The sequence below is a fragment of the Babylonia areolata genome, chromosome 7, assembly GCF_041734735.1.
Source record: "Babylonia areolata isolate BAREFJ2019XMU chromosome 7, ASM4173473v1, whole genome shotgun sequence".
Classification (NCBI taxonomy): domain Eukaryota; kingdom Metazoa; phylum Mollusca; class Gastropoda; order Neogastropoda; family Buccinidae; genus Babylonia; species Babylonia areolata.
The window spans coordinates 12,707,981-12,720,480 of record NC_134882.1 but is presented as its reverse complement, the minus strand read 5'-3'; the positions used below and the strand labels follow the sequence as shown (position 1 = coordinate 12,720,480).

The window sequence follows — 12,500 nt, the reverse complement described above, 5'->3', positions numbered from 1 at the left end:
ATACCCTCAGCAGATGAATTTGGGGCCTTGACTTCCACAGAAGAGACCAAGAAGCTGTTTTCCTTGTTTATTCACTCAATTTCCTCCTCATCAAACTATACAACTTATATACCACCACTGCTTTTGCTGCTACAGGCGCAAATATACTCTCACTCTGTGTGTGTGTGTGTGTGTGTGTGTGTGTGTGTGTGTGTGTGTGTGTGTGTGTGTGTGTCAGGTTTGCAAAAAAGGTATATCATTTAATATTGAGGTACTTTATGTGTTTTTATTCTCTGAAAGGGCTACCGCTATATCTGATGCTGTTTCACCATCACCACCACGAACTATTATGTCCTTCATATTATAATCATGTCTTTTTCATCATATTCTTTTTCTTCCGCAAGGGATTTAAAACAGGATTCATTGACGCCGACATTCACACCGACTTGAAAGCCGTGTTCTGCCGTAGTCACGATGCTTCCTCCACCTCCATTCCCTCCGCCAGCATGTCATACGTGAATCGGGAGGGACGGGAAGTGATCTTAGGCACTTTCGACCTACCAGAGAAGCGGGTGACCAAAACGTGGACGATACCGGAAATGACGTGGTCTGAAGATCACCGGAACACACTAACTGTGAACGTCACCGAACGGGAAGTGACGTTGTGCACGCTGGAACTGATCCGAGGCTACACGGGTCCTGATACACTTTTTGATATCTACTCCTCAGATTCCGTTTTGTTTCAGGTGAACCAAATGTGTTAAGAGGTAGCTCTGTCATAAGGTGTGTGCGTGCGCGGGTACGTGCGTGCGTTCATGAGCGTCAGTGTGTGTGTGTGTGTGTGTGTGTGTGTGTGTGTGTGTGTGTGTGCGTTTAATCACGCTGGTGATAATACGGTCATTCCTTTCCAAAAGATATGCTCAGTGCAGACTGATGATTGCACGGAACAAGTTGATACAAAATTAATGATTGTGGAGTAATTTCAGTCCGTGTCAGACCGGTAATTACATGGAACATGTTATCACAAATTAACGATTGTTAGCTCATTTTTCTTTCCGTGTCAGACCCGTGACTGCATGGAACATGTTGATACAAATAAATAATTCTATTGTCATTTCCTTCTGTGTCAGACTGGTGATTGCACGGAACATGTTGATACAAATTAATGATTGTGAGTCGGATCATTTCTTTCCATTATCTAAGCTGACAGCAGACTGCACGGTAATTTTTTTTTTTTTTTTCAATCTGCAGGGATTCCGAACAGACTTCTGGTGGCGACGTCGACTGAGAGAGAACCTGACCGTGACGGTGGGCAGCCAGGTGACCCGTGACCTGTCCTTTGTGGCCGTCTACGTGCCTGTGCCGTGGACCGGTCATGGCAGCTACCAGCAGATCATGGTGCTCTACCAGGTCAGTGCCAGTGTCTGACATGACTTTAAAAAAAGAAAGAAAAAAGAAGAAAGATGATTACTTGGGCGGGTGTTACTCGTTAAGCGTTACTCGTTATAAGTGATTAATAGCAGTACGTGACATGAATATTCTTAAAGCCTTTTAATTTGTTTACCTTGTATCCTTGAAAACTTAGTGGCATTACCCCCACCCCGCTCATCCTTCGTCCGCCCCAATTCTGTATTAGTCCCGCAGTCTGTATTATTAGCTTTAACGATGAATGAGAATCTTCTTCTTCTTTTCTTCTCGTTCGTCAGATGGACATCCCAGTGTCTGTACGATGCAGGTCGATGAATGAGAACGATTAAACATTGCAGTTATGGAGGCCCAGCTTATGTTTCAGTTTGGGACTACGTGGCAAGACTGTACTCGAAGATTCCTTTCACAATTGAATTTATCCTGCGTTATCCGGGCCGCGTGGTCCAGTCTTTCTTCCCATTGAAGTTGATGGCACACTCAAATCAGGGTATATATAGGAACTGGCCTCGGACTACAAACCAAGACATCGCGAGGACCAGCCTCGGACCGACAACCAGGACTCCAACACCCGAGCACAGCCAGGACACAGCACGGACCACGGACATCGCCAGCGGCCAGAACACAGCGAGGACCCCCCTCGAACCGGCAACCAGGACTACACCCTCACAAGACCACAGGCCCAACGCCTTGACCACATCACACCCCCATAGATAAGACCACAGCCACGAACTACTTGACCTTAAGGGCTCATTGCCGATAGGTCGTCAAACTCAACTCTACGAACTACAAACTCCCAAAAATGATGTCATGCTTCGCTTGGAGTTCGAAACCAAATAGGTCTTAACAACTTTACATTTTGGGGGGTCAGATTCATTTGACACTGTATATTATAATAACACATAATTGAATACATAAGGCTTTATGAAGAATATGGCTGTATTTCAAAATGTATACATATAACAGAGACAGAGGAAAGAAAAAGAGCAGAACACAGAGAAAAGGGTTGGCTGGGTGTGTGTGTGTGTGTGGGGGGGGGGGGGTTATCTGGCAAGCATGACTCGCATGGTTGTGTTTCTGACTAAACAGCTCACTTACGTTTAATATATGTGTGTGTATGTATGTTTATGTTTTGGAGGTGTGTGTGTGCGCGTGTGTGTGTGTGCGTGTGTGTGTGTGTTCGTGCGCGCGCGCGTGTATGCAAGCACTCTCTCGATGGTTTAACCATTGCTGATTTTTTTTTCAAATGCTGAGTTATTTTGAATACATTTCGTTGTCCAGGGTGGTTATCCCTTTATGTTCATCATTGGCTGGCACTGATGGTCTGGTCTGGTTTGGACTGGTATGGTCTAGCCTGGACTGGTCTGGTTTGGTCACGTTAGTCTCATCTTGTTAGGTTTGTACGGAACGCTTTCAATTTCGTTTGATTGAATTTCAAGTTTGCAGTCTTTACACGATATGTAACAATGGGAAAAACTGTTGTTTTTTTCAGGATGGTAATATACGCCTGGTGCCTCCCCCTTACTCCTCCCCCCATCCTAACAAATACACACCTTTCGGAACGTCCGTCCTTGTGGGCAAATCCTCCCCAGATGACCTCCGTCCGGCTGCCAGCATCAAGAGCTTGACATTCCACCCGGAGTCCATGCAAATGGCGCTCACCTACTACGACGGAAGCACCTGCACACTGACCTTGACCTTTACCATGTCCGAAACGAGGCTGAAGGTCTCGGACCTCCAATTCGCTCCATCGACTTCCGCTTTGCCTTTCGCCTCTTTCCGCTCCATGTTCGTAGCTTTTGGCAACACGGACTCGGACAGCGTGCAGAGTGACCTGGAGGGGCCGAAGCACGTGCTGGGCACGTGGGATCGTCTGAACGGGACGGAGTTCCTGGTGTTCCGCACTGTGGAGTCTCACCATCTCACGCAGAGCCCCGACCTGCGTCTTACCATTGAGGACACATTGTAGTCATTTGCTTCCTTGTTATGTGTTGAGCTGCTTGGTAGTGATTATAGTGTACCCATGTTTCAGTTTTGTTGGTACAGTGCAGAGGTGCAGAACTGTACTGTACAGGAAAAGAAAGCACAGTACAGCACTGTACGGTGCAGTATGGTGTACAAAGTACAGGACAATGTAGTATTGTAAATATGGCACAATGCAAAAAGTATTACCGTGCAGTGTTACTGTATAAGCCACCGTGTTACAGAACGGCACAGTACAGTTAGGTACAGTGCAGCATAACACAGTGTAGTATAAACGTTTGCTAACATAGTAGTATACATATTGTGCGATTAACATTGCATGGTTTGACCTTTCAGGTATTGGCCATCAGTCACGTGAAAGCTTTCTGAGATATATCATGCCAGATGAAAGAAGAAAGGATTAAACTTAACTCTAATCAGACTTTATTCAGTAGCGAATATTCTCGTACATGTCGACACTGGAAGACTGCACAGAGGGAGAGAGAGAGGGGAGAGAGAGAGAGAGAGAGAGAGAGAGAGAGAGAGAGAGAATTTGCCGGGAACAGTGCAAAGAGTGAAACAAACATACAATGTCTTATACAAAGTGCTTCGAAATTCATTCAAATCCGCTTTTCAGTTCGAAAAAGAAAATCACCAAGTGCTGTTTCAGTATTCAGTATTCTCAAAATAGAGCTTTTCATACCAATGCATAAAATGCTGTGCAGAAAGAGCAAAACAAAAATAAACCCGAAAACCTATCTGTCAAATAGTATTCCATGCATTTGTTACACGTTCAAGATCATCTAAAAGCAGCAATAAAGGCCGGTTCTGATATTACTTGAAAACACAAAGAAATAATGATAAAACGCAGGCTTAAATAGTGCAGTATCCCCATCTCAGATGGGGCTCAGCGCGCTTCATAATAAAACATAAAAAATTAAGACAAAGTGTCGCAAATTATGTACAAAGTCATATATATATATATGAGCATATATACCAGCTGAAGAGATGTTTCCTTGCTCACTCTTCAGTTTCCATTTCTCCTTTTTCCTTTATTTCATATAGCGTCTTTCAACCACGGTTGTTTAAAAGAATTAAAAGTTAGAGCGCAGGTGGGGTAGATGGGAGTGGGTGAATGGATAACAATCCCAGTGACTCAAAAAGAAATAAAGAACAGGTATCAAAACAAAAACAATCTATGCCAAGTGATCAAGCCAATAACTGTACACATCCACTGATGCTATCACCCGCCCTCCGCCCATTTCCCAATGCTCTCGTTTATATATATATATATATATATATATGTGTGTGTGTGTGTGTGTGTGTGTGTGTGTGTGTGTGTGTGTGTGATCCCAGCAATGTGAAAAATTGAATGTAATGAAATAAGCAATCCGACCAAAATAACAAAAGAGACAGATTCAATACCGACTTTGTCTTCTTTTTCTTTTTTTTAATATTAACTTCTTTCGGGAAGTGAAAAAAATTGCCGAAGTGCTGTAGAGCAAGGATCTACCATGTGAAGGAGATTGCGGGGATTTTATAACCATTTCATAGCTAAGTGTTAGATATTCAACCAAATATAAATAATCACCCGAAATAATTATCAACCGAGAAACCGATGGCTTACATCACCTTTTGCAACATAGCAGAATAGGGGCTACAGCACAGAATGTCAAACCACTGATACTGCCGGTATGCACGCAGTTCAACGAAATGGTACAGAGGAACAACAGACCGGAAACATTTGGTGACAGGAAGCGTCATACTGTAACATCATCAGTTTTTATAAATGTGTGCCGGGGCTTATTCTGGAAAGAAAACAACTTCCTGAAGTCACCAAAAGACATTGTTGATTCTTACACACACACACACACACACACACACACACACACACGCACGCACGCACGCACACACACACACACACACACACACACACACACACACACACACACTATGAAGATCTCTACAGCTCCCGACACAACAGCATACTGGCAGCAGCCAGACTGACGAGGAGGGAGGAGCGGGTGGAGGTCACATAAAGGCCGATGGAAGCGGAAGATACGTCAACCGCTGTGATGTTCACCTGCACGTGCACACCGTTGTCCACCAGCAGTGCCAGCTGGCGTCCGTAGGACTGCGCCACAAACACATACACCTCGTCCTTCACTGGAAAATAATATTTAATATTTAATAATAAATAATATTTACATTTCTTTCTTTTCTTTTTTTTTAAATACATACGTACATACATACATCGAGAAAGAGCGAATGCTAACGATTTATTCATTAATAAGCCGTAGTCCCTCACGAAGGGGTGTACATGGACATACAAAAAAATCACAGCTATATCAAATGCCATACATACATATCAATGGTCATGTCAAACTAATAAATAATCAAGACAATACATTATCTCTAAATTTAAATGCATTGTACAAGAAAACCGACAAATTCCGAACATCACTATCTCAGAACATCACTATCTCAGATGGGTGATACCAACAAACTTAACTTAAAGGCACATGGATTTCAGTAATAATACAAATTGAGAGAGGAGGGAAATTTTCAATAAATTGCTGAATGATTTTGGAAGAACAACAAAGGACTTCTGAAAGGCAAATGCTCTTCACAGAACAGTCGATCATAAACGACACCAGTTTGTTTCAAGGTGTCAAAGCGTGCAAACTGGTCCATACTACACGCTACACAACTACATCATTTCTACTGTAAATAAAAAATCGATAACTAGACAACAATTTTAAAAGACAGATGCCCCGATTTGTGTGCAAACCTAATGCGCTGATTAGACGTAGAGGGCCTTCCCTAGGTTTGTGTTAAAAAATAAATAAATAAATAAATAAATAAAAACCGCGCGCATCCGCAAATGGAGCGCGCACTGAAACCAGTGTGGAAATGCACACACACACACACACACACACACACACACACACACACACACACACACACACAATGTGCATGTAACAATTTGCGGTATCAATGATGTGGCTGAAGGAACAAATTTACACTGAAAACAGAAACAGTAATTTCAAAACGTGTCAACATTTGTGAATTATCGAAAATGCTTTAATCTGATAACAGCATTCATAGTGATAATAGCAGCAATAGTAATAATGATATTAGTGATAATAACAGTAACAATGTGTCAATAATGCTGTTGATGGTGGTGACTAACCACAAAACAAAACATAACAAAAAAAACAAACAAAATCAGACAATTACCTGAAGTCAAAAGACGGCAGGCTTAAAGAATATTTTTCTCTTGGCATTTAAAGACAGCGAGCAGAAAATCGTGAAGAAATTATTTACAATCAACAAAATGTATACGACATGTGCATAATAGATACACAAAACCTCTGTCAGATACACTGTACTTAGTGTCATATGTAACTAGACATGACAACCATATTCTCACATACATGTACATCCTATGGGACGCTTGTCATGCCCATTATCACATCAATATTGCATAATGACACTTTCTTATGTTTCCCAACCATGCACCTACTTGCGTTGTCCATAGTGACATTTTTACATCCCCTACAACCTTTACACAGTGACCTTTGCATGATGACACTTTCTTCAGTATCCCCATACCATCTCCAAGCAGTGACCATAATTATTGTACAATGACATGTCCTCTCCTGTCTCCTGCCACTTCTATGCAGTGACCATATTGCATTTTAACTTTTGCTTTTGTATTCCCTTGCCATCTCCACACAGTAACCTTATAGCATACCCTCTACATCCTTCACGTAATGATCATACTGAATAATGATATATCCTTTTATATCCGTTAACACCGAAATGTCATTTCCTTTTGTATCCCCAAACCACATTCAAGCAGTGACCGTATTGCATAATGACATTTCCTTTTGATTTCTCATTCCACCTTCTCGCAGTGACCACATTGCAAAATGACATTTCCTTTTGTATCCTCTAATACCCCCACGAGGTAACCATATTGCATAATGACATTTCCTTTTGTATCCCCTAACGCTTCCACAGGATAACCATACTGCATAATGACATTTCCTTTTGTATCCCCTAACGCTTCCACAGGATAACCATATTGCATAATGACATTTCCTTTTCTATCCCCATACCACTTCCATGTGGTGACCACATTGCATAATGACATTTACTTTCGTATCCCCTAACAGCTCCACGCTGGGACCTTGCATAATGACATTTCCTTTTGTATCCCCTAACAGCACCTCGCAGTGACCTTCCTGCATAATGACATTTCCTTTTATAGCCCCTAACAGCTCCTCGAGGTAACCATACTAGTAGCATTATGACATTTCCTTTTGTATCCCCATACCCCTTCCATGTGGTGACCACATTGCATAATGACATTTCTTTTTGTATCCCCTAACAGCTCCACGCAGTGACCTTCTTGCATAATGACATTTCCTTTTATAGCCCCTAACAGCTCCTTGATGTAACCATACTGATTGATGACATTTCCTTTTGTATCCCCATTCCATTTCCATGTGGTGACCACAATGGAGTGATGGCCCAGAGGTAACGCGTCCGCCTAGGAAGCGAGAGAATCTGAGCGCGCTGGTTCGAATCACGGCTCAGCCGCCGGTATTTTCTCCCCCTCCATTAGACCTTGAGTGGTGGTCTGGACGCTAGTCATTTGGATGAGACGATAAACTGAGGTCCCGTGTGCAGCATGCACTTAGCGCACGTAAAAGAACCCACGGCAACAAAAGGGTTGGTTCTGGCAAAATTCTGTAGAAAAATCCACTTCGATAGGAAAAACAAATAAAACTGCACGCAGGAAAAAATACAAAAAAAAAAGGGTGGCGCTGTAGTGTAGCGACGCACTCTCCCTGGGGAGAACAGCCCGAATTTCACACAGAGAAATCTGTTGTGATAAAAAGAAATACAAATACAAATTGCATGATGACATTTCCTTCCGTATCTCCTAACAGCTCCACGCTGGGACCTTGCATAATGACATTTCCCTTTATAGCCCCTAACAGCTCCACGCAGTGACCTTCTTGCATAATGACATTTCCCTTTATAGCCCCTAACAGCTCCACGCAGTGACCTTCTTGCATAATGACATTTCCCTTTACAGCCCCAAACAGCTCCACGCAGTGACCTTCTTGCATAATGACATTTCCCTTTATAGCCCCTAACAGCTCCACGCAGTGACCTTCTTGCATAATGACATTTCCCTTTATAGCCCCTAACAGCTCCACGCAGTGACCTTCTTGCATAATGACGTTTCCTCTCCAGTCCCAAACCACATCCATGCAGTGACCTTCTTGTATAATGACATTTCCACTCCCCGTCATCAACCCTGCCCCACCCCTCCGCTGAGACTGAGAATGCGGCTAAACTGTAAGTGAAATCTCCAGGTTACTTAATTACCATGGGGGTGATTCACTGCCACTGCCCATATATATATATATATATATATATATATATATATATATATATTATGTATATATATATAGATATAGATAGATATATATATACATATGTGTGTGTGTGTGTGTGTGTGTGTGTGTGTGTGTTCTGTGGAGTGTTGGCCTAGAGGTAACGCGTCCGCCTATGAAGCGAGAGAATAATTTTGAGCGCACTGGTTCGAATCACACCGGCAGTCGCCAGTATTTTCTCCCCTTCCACTAGACCGTGAGTGTTGGTCTGGACGCTAATCATTCGGATGAGATGATAAACTGAGGTCCCGTTGCAGCATGCATTTAGCGCACGCAAAAGAACCCACGGCAACAAAAGGGTTGTCCCTGGCAAAATTCTGTTTTTTGTTGGGTTTTTTTTTAACCACTTCGATAAGGAAACAAATCAAATTGCAGGCAGAAAAAAGAAAGAAAAAAAGGTGGCGCTGTCAGTGTAGCGACGCGCTCTCCTTTGAGAGCAGTCCGAATTTCACACAGAGAAATATGTTGTGGCAAAAAGAGTAATACAAATACACATACAATGAATCAACAGGGGACCAAACTACAATCATGTCAGGCATATAAATGGCTCTCTCCGTTTGAATGCGTTTAGTTGTGCACATGCACTTGTTTTCCTCTACTGTCATGTTCCATGTTGTTGAAAACTTCCTGAGCCACTCACCACTGCTGTGCATCATGACGAGATGATTGGAGGGCTGGTTGTTGTAGATAACGACCGCGGAGGCATTGTACTGCTTGGTGGCGGTCCGCACCTTATCATTGAAGTAGCAGGTGCCTCGCTCTATCAGGGCCACCCAGTCGTGGGTGGGCAGGTCGTGGTTGTAGTCGTTGCACCCGTCGTTGACGTTGCCTTCGGAACGCACGTGCACCAGCTGACCTGCGGACAAGGGCACGGAGGTGAAGGATATATATATGTGCGGTTTCGGAAGGTTTATTCCTTGTGTGTATTTGGGTGGGTGGGTCAGGCGGTGGGTGTTTCTTTGTTTTCGAATATTGTTCGACTGATTCCCACGAAACCTGAAATGTTGTGAACAAATCTACAAATTTTCTGGTCATCAAGTCACCTTTACCCACGGTCCATGTTTAGGGATTTCTTCTTGTTCACGTGTTTATATGTTTTTATTTACAGTTTGGCAGTCTCTTTTTCATTTTCTTACATAGTTTTTGCTGTTGTTGGTGGTTGGTTTGTTGTTGTTGTTGTTGTTTTGGTTTGTTGTTTTTTTGTTTTTTGTTGTTGTTGTTGTTTTTTTTGGGGGGCTTGATATTATCTCCCTAATCACAGACCTATTACTGATTGCTTTTGAAACATTTGGCGGTCAGTTAAATCTAATGAAATATCTAAGCTTCCATTTCTACATGCCACTGTATAAAATCTACAGGCGTGTGTTGGCGACACGGTTTTTTTCTGTCGAGTTGTTAATTGCTACTGAATCCCTCCCTATTCAACTCCACGTTTCTAACCCGATCAGTTCCTGTCCGGTGCACTAACAGCACTTTCTTTGTTTTGACTCATTATTTTGGGGGTGACTGTTGTTTTATTGCACTAAACACTTGACTGGTATTTTCAAAAAGTACCATTCGATCACTCTGAGAAATCATCTACTGGTTCTGTTGTGATGAAATTCGGGTATGGGGGCTTGATCGTCAGGGGTTAACATGAAAACAGTAGACTCAGAAGCGTGAAGAGGGGGTGAGGGAAAGGCGGTAGACGTAGAAACAGAGGGGTGGGCAGAGAAAACGAAATTTTGTTTACTGAAGGAGACCAATGAGCACATTCATCAGATGTTGTTGCTATTATATATTCAGGATATCTGAATTTATTTCGACCAGAAAGCTGTGTTTGACAATGACGATGGATCAGTTCCAGAGACAGACTGGTGTGAATGCTAACTTGTGTGAAAACAACAACTAGTACTACTACAACGACGACGACAATGACTATGACTACTACTACCACCACTACAATTACCACAACTACCACAATTACTACCACTTCCATGACCATTACAGCAACAACAACCACTACTACGACGACGACGATGATGACGACAACGGCGATGATGACGACAACGATGACCGCTACAAATACTGTTGACTGTGGGTGTGGAGGTGACGCTGGTGCTGATTATGGTGATAGATGTCCTACTATTCTAGTTCATTCAGTTATTTCTTTTCTTTTCTTTTATCTTATTTATTTATTTATTTTTACATTTTTTTCATCAATTAATCATAGATGTAAACTTCAACCCTTTCCATTTCTTTCCCCTCATCAGTACTTTTCTTAGATGCCTCACTTTTTGTAATACAGCCCATTGTTCTCAACGATTTGATTGTTTATAATTGTAACCACACACACACACACACACACACACACACACACACACACACACACACACACACACACACACACGCACACCTCCCCCCCCCTTTTTTTTTTCTTTTTCTTTTATTTTTAAAATATTTTTTCTTATTTATTTATCTATTTGTTTTGTTTTTTCTTGTTATTTTTAAAAACTAATTAATTTATTTTATATCTTTTTAATTTTTTTAAATCTATTATTATTATTATTATCATCATCATCATCGTCATTCTTAATCTTCTTTTGATTATCTCTCCTTCCCCCCCCCCCCCCCCCCCCCCCCCCCCCTTTATTTTCTTTCTTTCTTTCTTTTAAATATCTATTTATTTTCTTTATTTATTTATCACTGATTTTTATTTCATTTTTCTTCTGATTGTTATTATTTATCGTTTTATTTCTCTACTGTTGATTCAGTTATTCAGTAAGTTAGGTTTTAAGGAACTTATTTTTTGACAGTAGAAGAAAATAGACAATTGCAATTATTTAGGCTCTGGGCGAAACCTGGCATTGTGAAATTGCATCACAACATGTACGTCATGGCGTGCTTGCGTCATAATAGCTGCGTAAGAGTGACCCTGATAACATGTAAACAACTTATTCCTTGAGGAAGGAACGTGATCGTTCCGGAAATTTATAATATTTGACAGATTGATGTGTTTGTTTTCTTTTTTCTCTTATATATATTTCTCTCTCTCTCTCTCTCTCTCTCTCTCTCTCTCTATATATATATATATATATATATATATATATATATATATATATATATCGCTAGCGTGAGAGTGTGTGTGTATGTGTGTGCGTGTGTTTGTGTGTGTGTGTGTGTGTGTATGTGTGTGAGTCAGAGACAGAGAGAGAAGATAACAGGGATTATTGAATCATTCAAACACACGCAAAAAGGCGATGCAAACGATTCCTTTGTGAGGAGAAAACAGCCAGCCAGACAGACAGACACACAGCCACACTGAGACAGACAGTCAGACAGACAACCACAAACAGTCAGCCAGACGAGCAGACAGATGCAGCAGCAGGCCCATGAAAAAAAATGAAAAGAAAAAAAAAAACAGTACCGACCTGACGCAGGCACTTTGAGACTGTTTTCGCCGAAGACCCCGAACATGTAGGTGGTGTTGTATGGACGGCCTGAACTGGTGTCCATCATCGACACTGAAATCTCGGCCGCTTTGTCCAACAGTTTCGCTTCCTTAATACTCAGACCGGCCTCCCCCATCCTCATGCACAAGATCATCAGCATGCTCTTCAGTATCCAAGCCATGACGCTGGTACATAGACTTTGTGCCGCTCAACTTCGTGTTATAGATTA

General features: G+C 41.9%; 1 protein-coding gene across 1 annotated transcript in view; it reads right to left on the bottom strand.

Moving 5' to 3' along the window:
* Window positions 1-5,237: 5,237 nt before the first annotated feature.
* The window catches only part of LOC143283719 (RING finger protein 150-like), an 8,187-nt gene continuing 924 nt past the window's right edge, over window positions 5,238-12,500 (bottom strand). Inside the window, exons 1-3 of the mRNA XM_076589987.1 lie at window positions 12,251-12,500; window positions 9,481-9,696; window positions 5,238-5,532 (exon numbers count right to left, since the gene is read on the bottom strand). The exon at window positions 12,251-12,500 is cut by the window's right edge and continues 924 nt beyond it. Coding sequence (XP_076446102.1) covers window positions 5,330-5,532; window positions 9,481-9,696; window positions 12,251-12,452 — 621 coding nt within the window. The 5' untranslated portion in view covers window positions 12,453-12,500 and the 3' untranslated portion in view covers window positions 5,238-5,329. The remainder of the gene's footprint in view (window positions 5,533-9,480; window positions 9,697-12,250) is intronic.